Raw genomic sequence first — 20,487 nt, 5'->3', positions numbered from 1 at the left:
TTTCAGGGGGATGAATTTTTCAGAGAGGTACTTAATAAGGTCCTTATGAAGACAAGAGATGAATCTAAGGCAGTGCAGTGACATCTCAGATGAATGGACAGGAGGACTTAGAGCAGTTCCCTCCTTTGTGCCCAACTTACCTCACCACAGTAATTCCATCAAGGCTTTAGGAAAAGTAGAATCATAGAATCATAAAGTTGGAAGAGACCCCAAGGGCCATCAAGTCCAACCCCCTGCAATGCAATCAATCAAATGACTCCCGACATATGCTGATCCAGCCTTTGTTTAAAAACCTCCAAAGAAGGAGACTCTACCACTCATAGGAGGCAGTGAATTCCACTGTCAAACAGCCCTGACAGTCAGGAAGTTCTTCCTAATGTTTAGATGGAATCTCTTTTCCTTCACCTTGAATCCATTACTCCGTGCCCTAGTCTCTGAGGCAGCAGAAGACAAGCTTGCTCCCTCTTCAACATGACATCCCTTCAAATATTTAAACATGGCTATCATGTCACCCCTTAACCTACGCTTCTCCAGACTAAACATCCCCAGCTCCCTAAGCCTCACTTCGTGGGGCGTGGACTCCAGACCCTTTACCATTTCGGTTGCCCTCCTCTGGACCCGCTCCAGCTGGTCAATATCCCTCCCAAACTGCGGTGCCCAGAACTGTACACAATATTCCAGGTGAGGTCTAACCAATGAAGAATAGAGAGGTACAATTACATCCCTTGATCTTGACACTATACTCCTATTGATACAACCCAGAATCGCATCGGCTTTCTTGGCCACCGCATCACACTGCTGACTCATATTTATAGTCTACTAAGACTCCCAGATCCCTTTCGCATGTAGTGTTATCATGCCCTCTATTCCATTATCCATGTTGTTGATAAAAATATTGAATAGCGTTGGGCCCAGGACTGAACCCTGTGGCACCCCACTAGTCACATGAAGATGAGCCATTAATTAGCACCCTTTGAGTTTGATCAGACAACCAATTAGAAATCGATCTAATAGTAGCATTATCTAGTCCACATTTCACTAGCTTACTTGTGAGAATATTATGGGGCACTTTGTCAAAAGCTTTGCTAAAATCCAGGTATACTGTGTCCACAGCATTTCCTTGGTCTACCAAGCTCTTCACTTTATCAAAAAAAGAGATAAGATTGGTCTGGCATGACTTGTTTTTCAGAAACCCATGCTGACTTTCTGTGATTACAGTATTCCCTTCTAAGTGCTGGCAGACCATCTGTCTAATGATCTGCTCCAGAATCTTCCCTGGTATCGATGTCAGGCTGACTAGACGGTAATTATTAGGGTCCTCCTTTTTCCAGTTTTAACAGATCTTCAAAGAAAGCTTATTTGAAGGAGATTTCAACCCAGGCGTGACAAAGCAAATTCCAACAACAAAGCCAGGAAAGCATGACTCAGAACACACACACACACACACACCCCGCTATGAGATGGCAACTGGCCCTCTTCGGAGAAGCATAGATCCAATCTCATGCAGATAACTGGGCAGTCAATGGAGTGTCAGTCGGTTACACCGTAGAATTCATCACCCTTCCACCAGAAAGAGTGCTAACTGTGCCAATTTCCAAAAATGCCCTAAAGTGGGAGCGAACTTTAAAGGCACTTCAACATCTGCTAGAGATACAAGCCAGAGAACAAGGAAGAGGACTGTACCCCATCTTCCTCACGGTTCTGAAGAAGAACAGAGATTGGAGGGCCACCCGAGATCTGAAATTCCTGAACCGTTTTGTGACGTCAAGCTATTTGAGGATGGAGACCCTCTGGTCCATCATGGAGGTTCTTCAGCCAGGAAGGTTTCTGTCATCCATAAACTTAACCAAGGTCTATCTCCACATCTATGATTCTGTGTGGATTTTAAATTCAGAGCTCTGCCCTTTGGACTTTGTTTGGCTCCCAGGGTATTCACCAGAATGGTTGTCAACCATGGAGCTGCGGCTACAGGAGCAGAGCTTTCATGTGCACCCTTACTTTGACATCATCTTGGTAAGATTCAGCTCACAAATGAAGGCCAAGGAAGATGCACAGAAGGTTCTGTCAGAACACTGTTTTCTCATGAATCTCCCAGAGAGCCTCCTAACACCGTCCCAGTGGATAGAACATCTGGGTGTAGATATCAGACTCAACTGCTTCTTTGTAACCAAGGAAAAGGTCAAGAAAGTCAGAGAAATGGCAGCAGCTGTCATCCACAGCAGACTGTCCACACTAATGACCTTCATGGGTCAACTAATCTATATATATAAAAAGCTAACAGTGTTTTTGTTGATGACAGTGTACCTCAGTAACTGCTGGGCCAATTCCTCTGAAAATTCCCAGCCACTATAGTCAGCCAGGCGAGAGTGTTTTTAGATGTTCACATACCTGAAATTTCACACCTGGCCCAGGTAAAACGCCTTTTTCCTGGCACTCCCTGGTGAAGGACATGCAACTGTATGTGTGTAATTGTCACCCTTAGAAGGAGGAGGAGGAGGAGACTCAAAGGGGCTTACAATCTCCTTTCCCTTCCACCCTCACAACAAACACCCTGTGAGGTAGGTGGGGCTAGGAGAGCTCAGAAGAACTGTGACTAGCCCAAGGTCACCCAGCTGGCGTGTGTGGGAGTGCACAGGCTAATCTGAGTTCCCCAGATAAGCCTCCACAGCTCAGGTGGCAGAGCGGGGAATCAAACCCGGTTCCTCCAGATTAGATACACGAGCTCTTAACCTCCTACGCCACTGCTGCTCTTAACCTCCTACGCCACTGCTTAGAATGTTCGTGCTGCTTAGAATGTTCACTCAGACAGCCAGATATGAGCAGTGAAAACAGTACATAGGCAGTAACTCGAGTGGAAGTGAAACACATACACACACATCCACCCAAGGGAGAGGAAAGCGAGGGAGAGGGAGGGGTGGCATGCAAGGGAAGAGAGGGAGGGAGAGGAAAGGGACGGGGTGGGAGGCATGCAAGGGAAGAGAAGTGAGAGAGGGGAGACAGTGAGGGGTGGCATGCAAGGGAGGGGAGGCAGGGTGCGCAGCATCTTGATATGTCCCACCCACCCTAGCGGAGGGAAAGGGAAGGGAAGGAGGGGGAGGGGTGGCATGCAAGGAAAGAGAAGTGAGGGAGGGAAGAGAGTGAGGGGCAACATGCAAGGGACGGGAGGGAGGGGCCAGGCACCCTAGATTCCCTGAATATTGTGGTTACAGTTAAGAAAACCAGGCACGCATTACTCAGGAGTAAGCTCAGTACAGCAACCATGACATACTTTGAATGGCTGCATCGCGCCCCTCAGAGGGTTTCCTCAGAAGCGACACCCATTGCCACCAACCAAACTTACTCCCAGGTAAAGGATCATGACCAGCCAGCCTAAATGTGTGGGAGGGGTGCCTTTCCATTCCCCCCCCCCCCAGGAATGCGGGCACACACATCAATGACATTGCACAGTATCAGGCTGCATGTTTGCATGAGCACGTACTGCTGGCCTCTGCAATTGATTTGCTGCTACTGTTCCTTTCCCATTTCACCACAATAAGCCACAGCAACACGTGGCCGGGCCCTGCTAGTGTCCAATATGGATGTGATCCAAGGGGGAAGACTTCATTCGACGAAACTATAACAACTGATCCAGCCTTTCCAACTCCACATCTTCAGGAGGGAGAATTTCTCCATCTTGGTCCCATGGCAGTTAAGTGCAACCTGTCGTGGTGGACTAAAACAAGGATCATAACTTAGGGTAAGTGCTATCTGACTCAGTAAGGTCTCCAAATCATCACAGATGCCAGCCTAACAGGTTGGGGGATGACATTGGACCACATCCCAGTCCAAATTACCCATCAGTTTGCAGGAATTGAAAGTAATCCATCTGGCTCTACTACACTTTCAGGAAAGAATAGTCACAACCCCTGTCATGGTACAAACAGATTCCCAGAACCAGTCAACATGTGTCAAAGACCACTTGCAAAGCATCTGTGGTGTCGCATGTCTGCAGACCAACGCGTAGAGTAGTTCAAATGAGTAACATCCATGACTGCTACCTGCTGAGGAAAACATTTTCTTTCTTTTGCTAATTCTTGGTCCTTTTCTCACCCTCTCCCAATTGCTGCCGTCTCAACCGGTCTGACGAGGGTGAGTCCCCGTGACCAGTTGGTGCATGAACGAGACCAAAGGCCACCTCCTCTTGCTCCACATGGTGCCACCTCTTGTGTGGTTGCCTGCCCCTCTTTCATCCCTGTCTGGGCCTTGGCCAGCGCTCTCCAAGGCCAAGGGGCTTCCCCCCATCTTCTGAGTCAGCGCTCTTCCTTGCCTCTCTCTCCTTGGCCTCACTTTCCTCCATTGGCTCTTCTCACAGCCCTTCCCTCCCTGTCCTCTCTCCCACCCCACTTCTTGCCTGCCAGCTGATCTCACTCAGCTGTTCAGAGCTTTCCTCCATTGCCACATTGACTCACAGACCTAGAGCCCAGATTGGGTGGTGAACCTTGGGGCCTGCCCTTCCCTTTTAACAGCTGGCAGGTAGGGATGGCCCCTCCTGGCCGCTGCAGACCATGTTTCCCACAGAAGCCTCCCACGTAGTGGCCTTCAAGCTCAGAGGCTTGCCTTTGGCCGAGACTGGCCATGTTAGGCTGCATCAGAGCCAGCTGCCTGCCTCTGTGGGCCAGATAAAAAACTGCAGTGGACTGGATGTGACCCACGGGCTGTAGTTTGGAGAAACCCACTCTAAATCAGAGATGGTTACTTCTGCACTTCACTTCCAAGATGTCTATCCTTTGTTTCCAGCCACAGACCTTGCCCATCTAGTTGTTGTTCAGTTCCTTTCTGGGTTTTTTGATCTTCACGGTTTCTTGTATGTTTTCTTTTATTTCTGATAATTCCGTTAATATTTTCTGCCTCATGTTTTGCACTTCCTTTTTATATTCTTTCGTTTATTCTCATCTGTACGTCTTTGGGGGTAGGGCGGTTTATTTAATAAATAAACAAACAAACAAACAAACATTTTTGCATGGTCTCTTCAGCTTGTTTAGTTTTTTTCTTGAGTCATTTCTTCTGATAGTTTAATTTGATTTGTCACTGTCTGTATTTGCTGTATCAGCATTTCTGAACATTTATTCCTCCCCTCTGGAGTGTCCTGGTTGTCATCTTCCATTTTCTTCTTAGATGCCATCATCTTTTTTCTGTTTTTCCTGTTTTTGTGAATTATTTTAAACAGCCTTTCCACATACTATCACATTTCCCAGATATTCAGCAGTATTAAAATCTTACTACAATTCCTGTTTGACAGTGGAATTCACTGCCTCGGAGAGTTGTGGAGTCTCCTTCGTTGGACGTTTTTAAATAGAGGCTGGATGAACATATGTCGGGAGTGCTTAGATTGTGTGTTTCTGCAGGGCAGGGAGTTGGACTTGATGGCCCTTGAGGTCTTTTCCAACTCTGTGATTCTATGATTCTAATAATTTCAGTTAGTCGCTTAACACAGCCATTACATCTTGTTAACTGCTTTGTACAAAATATAGTTTCACGCAGTTCAAATAATGATTGGTTAAATCTCTTAGTTCTCTCAATTAAATGTCATTTGTATCTCTTTGTATTACCAATTACAAAAATTCAACATTGTATTAAACAATGTAAATCCACTAGATCAAGTCCCAGGTAAGAGAAAAATAAAAAAATTACAAAAGTCCTCCAAAAAATTGAAATTGCTTCTCAAAACAACCAGAAGATCCCAAAATCCTTCCAAACCAACTTTAATTTTCTTATCTCACCAGTTGTCACTACATCTTTGTAGTGTTGGTACCTTCTCACTTCTTCAATCGAATTTCAGAACAACTGTTTAATCCATTGTGTCTCCATCAGATGTTGACCACCACTACTTCAATCTTTCTCAGCCAAATCAGAATACTTGCCAAAAAAAGTTCCATTTTGTTTTCCTTAATTATGCTCCATAAAATTATATTTTGGGAAAAATCAGGTCTTGAACAGTTCCTTGGGGATCCCCTCTGGTTTAAGAGTTTATTTAGCACATTTTCAAATTTGAAAGCAAATGTATGACACAAAAAATAGTCTATTTTTTAACTAGTACCTCCCTCTGTGGGAGCAAAAAAATGGTGCCATCTTTTCTTAATCTCTTCTCTATAGCCTGAGATGCCAATATATCGTATATATTTGCATATAAGGCCACCCACGTATAAGTCGAGGCACCTAATTCTACCACAAAAAACTGGGAAAACTTATTGACTTGTGTATAAGTCGAGGGTGGGAAATGCAGCAGCTTCTGGTAAATTTCAGAAACAAATACCAATAAAATTACATTAATGGAGGCATCAGTAGGTTAAATGGTTTTGAATATTTATTTCAAAGAAAAACAGTAAACTAGCTCTGTAAGTGGAAAAGAGGTATCAACAGTAACTTTAAAAGTACAAAAACCTCAGCTCAATCAGCAACCAAGCGAAAACCCAAGAGTTAAAATCCTTCAAAGCTGGATTCCTCCTCCTCATCTGTATGTCCAAATGTAACCCAACTCAGATTTTAAGAGGGATATTATCAGAACACGTTAAAGGAGTTCAAGTCTTTGACAGTGTGATCCCACCTTGTGACCCTTAACACTCACCAGACTTACAACAAAAGAAACTATAAATCTGTTTTCTGTTTCATAAACAGTAGTGTGCAGTATAACAATGAAATATGGCAAACCAATACAGAAACAATAATAGTTCTGGCCTGCTATGCAAAACAGACCAGCAGGGTCTCAGTCCCGTGGTTCTCTCCAGCTGTGACCAAAACCAAAATACAAACTAATATTAAATCAATATAAACACAGTATCCCCTTCTCAACAATTAATACATTCTCATCCCTGAAATCTGTACATATTTATTTATTTATTATTTCATTTATATACTGCCCTCCCCCGGAGTTCATAACAACTGAACTCTGTGAGGTTGAGGCCTGTTAGCAGTTATGAAGCCTATTATTCCTTAGAGGAAATGGAGCCTTGTAGAGGATGAGTGACCTACTCTCCTCAAACGTGGGTCAGGATTTTGAACATTCACACAGCTCAAATAAAAAAAAAGGACTGTTTCTTTAAAACAAGTTCTTAAAGTTTATTGAACTCAGCTCCATTCAACAAACGATAGTCAGATGGCATACTATGCATACAATCAATTGAATAGAAAGCTCTAAATTAAAAGAAAGTGCTAAATACTAAGAGATAAAACTACAAAGGGTAGGAGAAATTTAAAACTTATCTTTAAAAGGTGGAGGAGCTCAACGAAGAGCGACCGCTCGGCACCAACCCCCGCGAGAAGGGAATCAATTGAATAAAAGCAAACAGAGACAAAATTACTGAACCTACTAAAATCAAAATGTAAAATTTCTCCATTGCTTAGCAGGTAAAAGAAAAGGTGAAGCAGCTCTCATACTTCAATAGACAGCCTCTAGCCAGCGTGAGGTAGCATTGCATATTAGGAGTGAAAAGGGAGGGGGGAAGCAAGGAAAAAAAAAAGTTGCCTTTGTTACACTATGGAAAAGCAGATATAGGGGAATTGCATATCAGGTGGCCCTAGTGGGCCAATCACAATTCAGTGCCAATTAACTAAAGCAGGTGATGTAAGTCTTCATTCTTATCAGGTGTTGTGGCTGAAAGTTTATTGAAGTTCGAACCGTTAGCAAAACTTCGTGCAGCTGGGCCGAGACCTTCAATTAACCGTTACTCAGTACCAGGATGGGAAAGCTAGTGGGAAGCCAAAGATAGGCAATTATTTTCAGGACGTAATCTTTGGATGCACAACAAAGGAGCAGTGAAGTTGAACTACTCTAAAGTTCATCATCAACGGTTACTGTTAGAAACTACAGACAAAATGGCTACAGTTAAGCTAACATAGGCACTCTCTCTACAAGCCTTCTTCCTTATATGGAAAATCTGAGCTCTTCAGCTCTCCCTAATGGACCCTGGGTCACACAAACAGAGCTTAAGCCATAGAGAACAATGGAATAGAATTACCGTATTTCCCAGAGTATGAGCTGCATATAAGTCGAGGGAGGCTTTTCAGTTTTCTAGCCTTGGATTTCCCTTTAATTTATTTGCAGAACTGGCCATTAACAACAATTGCTGAAAGTACGCACAAAATCGTTCACTGACAGACAGTCCTTAACCCTTATATCTGGAACTTCAGCTCCCTTTTTCAACTCTTAGTATGACTCTCAGTAGTTAAGAGATTTTAAAAAATAGCTTATTTGCAATTAATATCCTCTATTTTAAAGAAAGGGAAAGATTGACACAAAGGGGAAAAGTGAAATGGTTAGCCTCGTCCTGTGAACTGTTTACCAGCTTGCTTCCCCCACCCCCCACCCCTCTTGGTGAAATCGGAAGCTAGTAGTCCCCTTATGGTCAGGTCTGCTAGAATCTACCTCATGCGTCATTGTAGGAGGTGGAAGAAAACTATAAAGCTTCCTTCTCACCGACATTGTAAATGCCCCATGATGAGATTATCCAGGGAACACTTCAAAGGGGCTGCCAAATCAGACCTCCGTCTCCCAGGAAGTCCCTGTCTGGCCAGCTTTTAAAATTAACACCAGTTTGTTTTTATCCTTCCAAGAATGTTCACTGAGCATATTCCAGATTTATCATAGATTGAGGGGAAGTCAGACAATGGCCAAATTCTTTGTGAGTGTGTTTTGTATCACTTTTAATGATGCTTCAGCCTCCTGCAAATTTAAAGTATAATTGTGGGGCAATGTGTTCACTGAGAAGCCATTTTTATGCAGCATTACCCTATGGAAAGAGATGGAGTATAACTGCCCTGAAGGTGGAGTGCTCAATCCTAGCACTTCTTACATCACCCTTCTCTTAAACAGCTGCAGTGCTATAAATCTATCATGTTTTATATTCATATTGATCAGAAACATTTTCCTCAAATTCAGCCCGTGTCTTCCGTTAGTCAAAAAATCCATTTTTAAGATAGTTACTAAGCCTGTTCCATTGCCTCTTCCAAACTCAGTGCCTGGGAAATGCAAGTTAACCCACAAGACTGCGCTGCGTATTGCAGAAGTTATTCCAGGACATGCATATTGTTGAGAATTAGAAAAATGGCCCTGCAGCACTGTGTTGGCTCACGTCCTGGGGAAATTCACCAAAACTTTCCTCAGGGCAGAGGCAGGTTCTTGCTGAATTTGATGGAGAAAACTGATAGTTATTTGAACACTGAGACTTTTTTAATCACTTGAACTACCTTGCTCCGACATTTGCCAATGATGCATTTTATCCTTGTGTTAAACTGTGGGCAGTACATCAGCAGATGGTGAGTGTTTCTGAAACCATTTTTTAAAAATAAGAAATGTCCCCATAACCAAATGCCATGCTGATGAGTTCTGGACTGGCACAGATACAGTCTTGTACTGCATGACTAGCAGTCATTGTAGTTGGCCATGGTGCTGATCTGACCTTGCGTTTGCACTCCAGAAGGAAGGTCTGGGAAGTCTCGCTCTCAGCTGCTTCCCAGTGGTTCTGCAGAATTGTCTCCACTGGCAACAGTCAGGCCTAAATGCATGTCCTCTGCTTTCCACTGGAGATTATTTGTGCATCTTTTTTTGTGGGACAGCCTTTGTGATAGAAGGAACCGTTTTGAAAATCACGTCTTCCCCCATAATCTTTACTTCCGTAAACTTCACTTGATTGTTCTGCTAAATTTAGTCACAAGTCATGTGTGAATTTCACTATTACGTTCCTGCATGTATAGCATTGACTATCAACAGTCGTACACTTTGCTTATTTTTACAACAGATGGTGCCAGCCGTAAGAGGCTAGTTGGAAGGAGACAGGGTGAAATAAATGCTCATTTCACAGTTAGTTGGCATCACTGCCACTCTGATTGTGGCTGAGGTTTCTTCAATTGATATGCTGGCTTGTGATGGCCAGACTGGGCCAAACTGCACCCGGGGCGAACTCTGTGTTTTCCGCGGCCCCCACCCCCCAATCTAATTTCAACCTGTTCGGTTCAGGCTGCAAAAAGCGCCCTGGTGGGATCCACACTTCCAAAGAGACCTTGGGGCTTGCAAGGTCTCCTGGGTAGTGTAGTTCCCACCAGGCCCTTTTTGCAGGCTGAACTGAATAGGCCATTTTCTCAGCCTGAACTTTTCTCAGCCTTTTCTCACACACCCCCCCCCCCACCCCTTTTGCCACTGGTGATGGCACAGCAGCACTTAATAGACTCGAGCTGGGTGTATCCTTCACTTTACTTTCAAAACTGATAAAACCCCTGGCAAACGTTCACGTTTATTCTTCTGCATTTTGGTTGTCTTTTCTGTGTGTGGTTTTTGTCTATATTCAGTTACGTTGCATGCTGCCAGCTTTAGCTTTCTAGCTTACTGAGAGAATTAAAACTGCTTGTTTCATTTACTAAAGACCTTGCAGTTCCTCCAAGTTCGAGGCTGTCCACATATTTGATAAAGGATACTGTTCACTCAAGTCACGAATGTATTCAATGATAATGGACCATTGATTGACTTTCTGATTGGAAACCGGACTACTGATTGTCATTTTTGAGGGGAAATTGATCTGAAGCAGCTATCATAGAGTGGATCCATAACTGGTTTGATAGGCACGGGCCTGCTTTCTGGGAAAGTGCTTCTGAGGGGCCAGACGAGAAGCCTTGGTGGAATCTAAGCAGGGTGCTGATGTGCAGTTTCATTCCTTGCATTTGAAACCCTGCTTCAGGCTGAGCGTCAAAAGCTACCCTCAGAAAATGGTCAATGATCTAACAATGGATCATAAATATTAGCACTAACTTCTGTTAAGCAATAATAGTTTAAAACAGCTGTTTAAATCAGTTGTGAAAATGTATCAACCAGGTTTTCTTAAGTTGGACATTTGTAGGATGTGCTTCGTTGGATTATCATAATATTTCTATGATTTCGCAGGTTCTGGCTGACGCTGTTGCCCGCCTGATCGTGGACAAGTTCAGTGAATTGACTGACAATTTCACATCCCCCCATGCACGCAGAAAAGTCCTGGCTGGAGTTGTCATGACAACAGGTAACAAAAAAGTCTCTCTCTCACACACACACTGATTTGATGTTGTGTGCCTTTGTATTTAGCTTCCCTTTCCTTAAGATCCTGCATTTCTTCATGTGTAAAATTTAACGGGTGAATTAGAATCTCTGGATGTCAAAAAACGGAGTATTCTGATCCCCGGAAAAATTTAATATGCAGGTTATTGGTTTTATTTTTAGTGAAGAAAACTCTCCATTTGCCTCTGTAGCCTGGTTTTGTGCATTTTCAGTGACTACTGAGAGAGCTTTCTATATTCAAACTACTGTGTTTTGATTACAAAAAATTGTAAAGGCTACCAAAGTACACCTTCAGTATACCCATGCACAACCTTCTACTGCTGTTACCCAGAAGAAGAGCCCTGCTGGCTCAGACCACTCGTTCCTCTTGCCCAGCAGCCTTTTCATGCTGCGTCCAACCCATTGCCCAAGTAGTGGGGGGGGGGGGGCAGATGGGGCACAGAGAGTGAGGCCTTTCCTTGAAGTTACCCCATGGCATCTGTGTCTCTGAATTGGAAGTTTCCCTTTAGTCGTTATGGCTGTTGATGGACCTGTCCTCCAAACATCTCTCTGACCTTCCTTTTAAAACCACCTATGTTTGTGGCCGCTTCTACATCCACTGGCAGTGAACACTATTTAATTACTCACTGAGTAAAGAAGTGTTTTCTTTTGTCTGCATCTATTGCCCATCAGTGCAGCAGTGACGCAGTGGTTAAGAGCAGGTGTACTGTAATCTGGAGGAACTGGGTTTGATTCCCTGCTCTGCCACCTGAGCTGTGGAGGTTTATCTGGGGAATTCAGATTAGCCTGTGCACTCCCACACACGCCAGCTGGGTGACCTTGGGCTAGTCACAGTTCTTCAAAGCTCTCTCAATCCCACCTACCTGACAGAGTGTTTGTTGTGAGGGGGGAAGGGAAAGGAGATTGTAAGCCCCTTTGAGTCTCCTACAGGAGAGAAAGGGGGGATATAAATAAAAAAAAAATTTAATTGGGCACCACAGAGTCCTCATATTATGGAAGAGTGAGAAGAAGTTCTTTCCACTCTGGCTTCCCCATGTGCAATTTTATAAGCCTCTGTCATGCTTCTCCCTTACAGACATCTTTTTTCTAAACTTGATAAATCCCATGCTATTTAACCTTTCATCATAGGAAAGGTGCTACAGTCCCTTCATGAGCTCGGCTTCCCTCTTCTGTACTTCAAGGTCCTTTTTGAAGTGTGGCAACCAGAACTGTATTTAATGCTGCAAATTAGGCTGCCCTGTAAATCTGTTCAGGGATATTATAATGTTGGTTGTTGTTTTTTCCATTCCTTTACTGCTCATTCCCAGTGGGAAGTTTGCCTTTTCCAGTACTGTATCCGAATTGCATATCTTCACATCTTGCTGTGTCTGTACAGTTCATGGCCAAGTTGTCAGCAATTTGCCTTTGAGGTTTTTTGTAAAGGTGTGAGTCAGATCAAAATACATGTTAACTTTGAACCAATCTGATTTCTTAGAAGGAGGTTTCTACTTCCAAAATCTGGCAAGTATCTCTCTCTCTGTTTGCTGTTAGAACGTTTAAAATAATAATCTGCGGTCCTTTGAGAATGGCTGTACTTCTATTTCTGACCCTTTTCCAGAAGAGAATCCACCATTTTCAAGAATCTGTTGTCCCTCTTGTATGGGGGTTATAAAGTGCTACCATATACTACCAACTGTGTTTCATATTGTGCCAAACCTCCAAGGAGATAAATGCCACTGGTACAGCCTTATTTGAGAGACAAACAAACAAGAAAGGCCTTGTACCAGGGCAATTTCCTGCACCTTATTGTTAATTGCATAAAAAAAAGATATTTCCTCCATTTAACATAATTTTTAAAAATTTGCTGGAGTTCAGCAGGTTATTAATGCATAGAGAAGATGGTATGATTAATGTCTTCAGCCATCAATTTCTCAGATTTTCTAATATCAAAATACAAATTCAGAATAGCTAAATCTTTAGTATTTGTAATCCCTGGGAAAAATAAATATGCAAATAATTCGCTTTGTTTTAAATAAAAGGATCTCTGCCTACATAGCCTGGTTGCACATATTTTCACTGAATTTATATATCAGAATAGTTTTCTGTATTCAAACTACAAATGTCAGATTTTCAGAGATGATGAAGCTATGGAGAAAATAAAAAAATATTGCCCTCTTGAGGTTTGGGGGGATTTGGGAAAAGCTACAATTTATGCTGCTTATTTTTGCATTCTGATCACTCCGTGCTAGCCAGATCAGCTCTGGGTTTGCTGAAGTATTACTAATAAAGATTGATTTAATTTAAAGTACTACACCTCGTGCCAACCAAAGCTCTTTTATCCCAGGAGCCTGTCATGAGATTACACTCAGAGATCTCCACACTGAAACTAACAGCACAAAATTTGATGCCCCCCGTGGCAAACAAGATTGCCCCAGGAGGTTCTGTGAAATTTCAGAAATGTGCTGGTCCTTTGAGTGCAGATGTTTCTGCCAAGTGACATTGTTGGGACCCCTTGAATACTTATTCTACTTGCACCCGCAACATTTCAGTTTCTTCTCATTCAGGGTTCCTCTAGCAACCTTCTCAGCGTTTCAAACAGAAGTGAAGGGTCAGTCACTTCCTTGTTTCTCAGCATCTGATAAAACTGTTCTGTGGAGGCATAATGAGACTCCGCTCGCACTGTTGTGCATTTTGCCTCTTATCTTTTCACAGCTGATGAACTAGCCCTTTGAACCACTGGCAACAGGTGAGCTCTGCCTGTTATCCTCGAAGGTAGCATTTGTAACTTTGGCATGAAGAATAGTTAACTGGGGTGTCGTGGGGTTTTCGGGCTGTATGGCCGGGTTCCAGTAGTATCTGCCAGCCACAGATACAGGTGAAACGTTAGGAGAAAATGCTACTGGAACCCAGCCATACAGCCCGGAAACCCCACAACGCCCCAGTGATTCCAGCCGTGAAAGCCTTTGACTATAAGAATAGTTAACTTTGCACTGTCTGTTCCAGTCTTTCTTATCTCCATTTTCACTGAGAAAAGATTGTTTACCTTCCACATGTTGCCTTCCTTCCTATGGCTACCTTGATGCTTCACCTGAACCGCTAACGTATCCTGCCCATATTCTTCCCGACCTCTGCTTTGTGTGGAAAAGGCACTTCGGTTCACTGGGTGTCTACATAGTGGTAGCTTCCATATATCTGGAGCTGTGGGTAGATGTACTAGCCCTTAGCTTTGATTCCATTTGCTTTAACAATCAGAACCCACCCTACAGAAGCCTATACCCAACTGAGGCTGAACTGGATTGTAATTAACAGGTCTGCCTGATCGCTTGCTTGAAATTAGTAAGCACCTGATTCTGTTTGGCAGCTCTGGAAGATGGATTAGTCACAGCTATGGGCGCCTACCTGGCACCACAATGTGCAAACATTTTTAAGGCTGTCTTGGACCAGTGCTTCCTTGGTTCCTGCATATTGACTCTTGCCTTGTACTTCACACTTATCAGTGATATTTTTGTTACCAAGGCACAAGGGAGGTAATCTCTTGAGAGATTCTATCAGGCCTTCAACAATTTCCATGGCAATATCAGCCACACCATGGACCAGACCACATAGTAAGTGTGTTTCCTGGACACCACTGTTCAACTATGCAAGGGACCCATACCTTATGTGGAATACCCACTGATCACCAAGACATCTGCACATTTCCGCCTACCACCCGGAATGTATAAAGCAATCCATCACCTGCATTCAAGCATTGTGTTGCATTTTTCTGGTCATGTAGACGGGGACTGTTCTTCTGGAGGATTTACAAAAAGTGTTTGTTTGGATTACAATGCCTACCCGGTAAAGTGCAGAAGCAAGTCAAGAAAGCCAGACTGGTATCCAGAGAGAGCCTGTTACAAGACAGGCAACACCAGGAAGGCAACATCAGAACACCATTAGTTGTCACTTACATCTTACAACTTAAACACCTCAACACATTGTCACGGGTCTGCAGCCTCTCTTGGATTATGTTAGCCCACTCCTCATGCCCCACATTGCTGAAATATGGATTTCATATTATTATTCCTGTAAAACTGTATTGGCAGAAGCCAACTTCTCATATTTGGGTGTGTGAGTAGCAGTGTGTCCCAAATCTAAAAACAGGCCTAAGGCAATAGGTCTGTTTGCAAGATTAAATCAGTGAATGAGTTACTCCAGTCAATAGAAGCTGGAAGCCTTATGAACCATGGACATGCATCTTGATTACCACACCCCGCTAAACTGTTCTGACACAATGGATCCCAGAGAACTCCCTGATGCTAATCTGCTTTTGAGAAACCATTTCCTCAACAATTACTCCTTCCCTGCATTTCCTCTACCTCTAGATACGATCTCCCTAACAATCAATCCCTTCCTGATCCAATCAAAGCCTCAGCCAAATTGAATACCTGGGCAGAATCTTTTAGAAGTCTCTATTCAAAAGCCCATCAAGGCTTTCCTGATGTAATCAAGGACCAATTGACTGTATTATCCCAACACTTAGAAATGATAGATAGAGCTATTAATTAGCTCAAGCCAGCAATCCTAGCATGGGAAGTCCCAACAGATTCAGGAAAACAAAACTGAAACTTACTTGTTCCCGCCCTTACATGTACAAAAGGTATAAAAGTACTGTGCACCCCAGAGTCAGCGCTCTTTACTGGCTAAACCTCTCTTGGTCTAGTTGGTTTGAGACACAATATATCATCCTTCGCCTGGATTTCTATGCTGGCATAGGAATCCTTGCCTTCTCCAAGGCTGTTTCCGCACGGGCGGAATACAGCGTCCCAGGGACGCTAAAAACAGCGCCCCTGGGGAGCGGTTTGCACTCATTTTTTGTTAAGTTATTGTAGTCCATCGATTACCTTGGCAGTGGCTAGGTTCTTGGAAAACATTTTAAATACCAATATTCAAATGATCTGAATTGTAAGTGTATTTGCAGTTTTGTATGCCATTAAAGGTTGAATTGAATTGATTTCCTGATTCACTAAAGACTCTAATAGTTCTACAAGACCCACTTTTTAGAAATTTTTAACATGCTTTTTCAGCCTATAACTTTGTGCCAATATCAGTTAACCTTTACTTGAAATATCTTCTGATCTGTATGGATCTCTGACCTCCCCCACCATCCTGCATCTGCAACTTCTAATTTTGTTGATTTATGACAGGACTTCTGCCTAACTTTATGCAACTCCTCCCTTTTCCCCTTCTGTTGAGATTTGCACTTGAAAGACAGATGGTGTCATTTACACCAAACCTTGACTACTCCACCTTCCCCATAAAATATTCCTTCACGTACCTACCTGACAAAGTATGGTGTGATAACAAAACCAAATATTTTTGCTGACTGCTACCTCCTATTTTAGATTTTCAGTTGCCCCTCATTTTACTTGGGGGGGGGGGATATTTTCCTGTCCCCTAGAAGTAGAATTCTGGTGAGCACTTTGGGCTTGGAAGGCAAAGACTTCCCATTCCACTGATGGGACTACTTTACATCAGTAGATCATGACCACTGGATCCAGGCCACTTATACGTCATCTTTTAAAGAGGAAATGTGGATGTAGAATTTGGCCAGGCAAGCTCTCTGCCCCCAAGTGTAGTTTGGGGTTTCAAGTTCTAAGGACCACACTAGATCAAATCTATACCTCATCCAACAAAATGGCTGTCAGCAAAATTTACAAATTACTTCTGGAATTCAAAACTGAAACTGAATTAGTTAAAGATAATATGATTCTATGGGCACAAAATTTGAACAAAAATATACATTTAAAAACATGAGAGTCTTTTTGGAAAAACAACATGGAACTAACACTATCTACAGAAATGAAAGAGAACAACATTAAATGTTTTAAATGTTTTACGGATGGTACTTAACACCATTAAAATTCTCTAAAACATGCTCGCCTCTATGATGGAAATGCAAAGAAAAAGAAGATTCCTTTTTTCACTGCTGGTGAACTTTCAAAAATTTACAAAACTATTGGAAAAAATTACACAAAACCATAGAAAATATAATAGATTATAAATTTAAAAAACACTAGAAACTTATCTCCTGGGGATTTGGAACTACGAAGATGGCAAAGACACAAAAAACTGGTGGCGAGAGTTGTTGTTGCACAAGATTGCACTCAGTGCATTATACAACATAATACACAAAGAACATTAAAATTTCCTCCCCTACTCAGAAGAATCGTATATAACCCTTTCTCTAAATAAAACTTCTCTTCCTATATTCATAAGGAAATATATAATCCAACCCAAGGAAAATCATAGTCTTTACACCTTCATAGGCTAGCTATAAAAAAATATACAAATTTACTAATTTCGCTTAAATTCTAATTTAATAACTTGTTATCTATACTTATCTATTTCATAATATAACTTAAAATAATTTTCCAGTGGTTTCCATTCTTTTTCGTTCAAGATATAATCCATGTCCATGAACATATACATTTTCTCTAACCATGCTTCTACTGTAAGAAAATATTAATAACAATATGAGATTTGTGTATATTATATGAATATGATTATGATATTCTTTCTCCTAATGTTTTAATAATTAACTAAACTTCCCTCTTCTACTGTAAAAAAAAAAGAATAAATCAAGTTCTGAATATTTTGATAATTGGTTTAATATTCATGCGGGTCTAGAAGTCAACTAAACGGTGTGACCAGAACTTACAGCCGGGACCTTCCAAGTATGCCTGTTAAAATGTACGGTATATAATATATACAGCTGAAGACTGTCTGATGGGTCAGTCTGGTGTACGTAGGCAATGCTCCCCAAGCATCCCGTTTCTGAGCAGGGCAGGGCAGGGCAGGGCGGGCTGCAGAAAATGCATTTAAGGAAATGTGTCTTCTGGAAGGACCTTTTCTTTTTATCACTTTGACATTTGTTTTTCAGGTACAGACGTGAAGGATGCTCAGGTTATAAGTGTTTCTACAGGAACAAAATGTATTAATGGAGAATATATGAGTGATCGTGGTCTTGCTTTGAATGATTGCCATGCAGAAATTATAGCGCGCAGATGCCTGCTTAAATTTCTCTATATGCAACTTGAACTGCTTCTGAGGTAAGCTGCAAGTCCAGCTCCTTCGCACCTCCATCCTCAGTGCATTTATGTTAAAGCAGGGCCCCTCAGTTGCATTTTGCTTGGGCTGAAAGCCTAATAATCTGGCCCTGTGAGTTACTGTTCTAATGCAGCAGCTAATAGGACGAGATGCTGGCATTCCCTTGGGCTGGCATTTGGGCAGAGTGTCAGGGTCTGTTACTCCAGTCAATAATTGAGACTCAGGAATATTTCCAGAGCTTTAGTGAACCATGTCAGGACCCTCGGCTGCAAAAAGCCAGAGCTGGCTCTCAAGGTTTTATTACCAAACAGTGAAGCACGGCCCATTCAGATGTTCCCCCCTCCCACTGATTCCCACAGTTACCCACAGGAGAAGAGATAGTGTGAATGCGGTATTGTTATGAGCTGCCCAAGACCGGGGCAGTCGTCCTCCCATGCGTACTTCAGCTAGTTACAAGCAACAGAGGTGTAGCTAGGTAGAATGGAGCCCGGGGCAGAATTTGAGTTTTGCACCCCCCGGGTAGGCAACCACCCTTCCCCACCGTGATGAAACAATACTTTTTTTGCACTAGGTCATTTCAAAGGGGATTGGGGGGCGGGGGGGGGGGGGGGGCAAGGAGAGCTGGGTCTGCCCATGGATCACAGGATGATCCACAGGCAGAGCAGGCTGGCTGGGGGTGGGTGGGTGGGGGCTGGAGAGCTGGCACTGCCCAGAGCAGGCCCGCCTGGGCTTTTGGGGTGGGGGAGGAGGGAGGGAGGGCTTCTGCCAGGCCCCTGCAGGCCTGCCTGGCTTTTGGGGTGTGGGAGGAGGGAGAAAGCCTTCTGCCGGGCTCCTGCAGGCCCGGCTGGGCTTTTGGGGTGAGGAAGGAGGGGGGAAGCCTTCTGCCAGGCCAGGTCACGCCCACTCCCCGGCACCCCACTTACCTTTGGTGCTGGGGTGGTCTCAGGCAGCCTGGCAGGGCTGGGCCTCCTTCCCTCCTTGGCCTGGCCCCTCCCCAACAGACTGCTTTTTCAGCCGGCTCTGCTGGAGGCGGGGCAGTCCCTAACAGACTGCTCCATCAGCCAGCTCTGTCAGGAGCAGTCTGTTGGGGTGGGGCGGGGCTGAGGGGGTAAGGGGGAGGGGTGTGGGCGGCGATTTTGCGCCTCCCTCGTGACTTAACTGTGGTGCGCCCGGGTCAAATGTTCCCGGATGTCCCCATTATAGCTTTGCCACTGACAAGCAGGCACAGAGAGACCGAGTACCGAAGGAGAGGAGGAAGTGGAGAAAGGTGGCAATACGGGAATGGCCAGGAGGAAAGAAAGATTAAGAAGTGAGGGGAGGGGAGGGGGCATAGAGGAAAGTGCTCTCACCATTTTAAGGTTTTTAATTAATTGGATGCTACATATGGTTTAACATCTGCTATGGATTTATGCTGAACTTTGGAGGTTTCCTTTCTTAACAAAAGAAAAACGCCATTCTGAATAACGTGTCGTCTGTTTTCTTCAGTAATAAGGAAGATCAACAGAAATCTATTTTTATTAAGTCAGAACGGGGTGGATTTAAACTGAAAGAAAATGTGCAGTTTCATCTCTATATCAGCACCTCTCCTTGTGGTGATGCCCGAATTTTCTCACCCCACGAGGCAGCTCAAGAAGGTATAATAATTTTTCTTACTAAGGGAGTTTTTAAAGATTAAAATTGTTTATCACAAACTTGTTTATTCATTTAGAAAAAGGCTACGGTGAGTCAGCTTCCCTAAATAACCATGATATAAGACATTGTGAGGAAATGCACCATATCTCATCTAGGTTCGTTGCCTTCTAGAATGCTAATGAAGCCCAGGATATGCTGATGAAAGAGCTGGGAGCACCACGCTGGTCCTAATACATCCCAACACTCTTATGTTGAAGGCACCTTGTGTGGGAATTGATGTTTTGCATCCATGTGGTGTGACAATCCTGTAGAATGGCAACACTGCAATCTGTGTAAGAGAGTCATGCAGAAATTGCAGATCGTCTTGTGTCAATTTTGGCATGTCCTTAGTGGTCAGGGCTGTTCGACAATGGAATCCCCTGCCTCGGAGTGTGGTGGAGTCTCCCTTCTTTGGAGGTTTTTAAACAGAAGCTGGATGAACATATGCCAGGAGTGCTTTGATTGTGTGTTCCTGCATGGCAGGGGGTTGGACTGGATAGCCCTTGGGGTCTCTTCCAAGTCTATGATTCTATGGTCTTCAGTAAGTAAAGTCCACTTAGTAAGTAAAGTCCTTACTAAGGGAGTGGTCCTTAGTAAGCAAGTTACGGATGTACATCTGGGCAAACCATATTCTTGCCAAATTTTAATTTACCTGGCTGCTTGTCCTAATTGCTCTGTCTGCCATACACGTT

The 20,487-nt window shown here is 43.4% G+C and overlaps 1 protein-coding gene across 13 annotated transcripts in view; it reads left to right on the top strand.

The window, feature by feature from the left end:
• Positions 1-20,487, top strand: part of ADARB1 (adenosine deaminase RNA specific B1) — a 73,473-nt gene that overhangs the window by 33,789 nt on the left and 19,197 nt on the right. For all 13 annotated transcript variants that reach the window (XM_048502338.1, XM_048502346.1, XM_048502313.1 and 10 more), the window contains 3 exons: positions 10,910-11,024; positions 17,958-18,126; positions 19,610-19,758. In XM_048502338.1, coding sequence (XP_048358295.1) covers positions 10,910-11,024; positions 17,958-18,126; positions 19,610-19,758 — 433 coding nt within the window. The remainder of the gene's footprint in view (positions 1-10,909; positions 11,025-17,957; positions 18,127-19,609; positions 19,759-20,487) is intronic.

Source organism: Sphaerodactylus townsendi, linkage group LG01, assembly GCF_021028975.2.
Source record: "Sphaerodactylus townsendi isolate TG3544 linkage group LG01, MPM_Stown_v2.3, whole genome shotgun sequence".
Taxonomy (NCBI): domain Eukaryota; kingdom Metazoa; phylum Chordata; class Lepidosauria; order Squamata; family Sphaerodactylidae; genus Sphaerodactylus; species Sphaerodactylus townsendi.
This window is presented reverse-complemented; position numbering and strand designations above follow the sequence as displayed.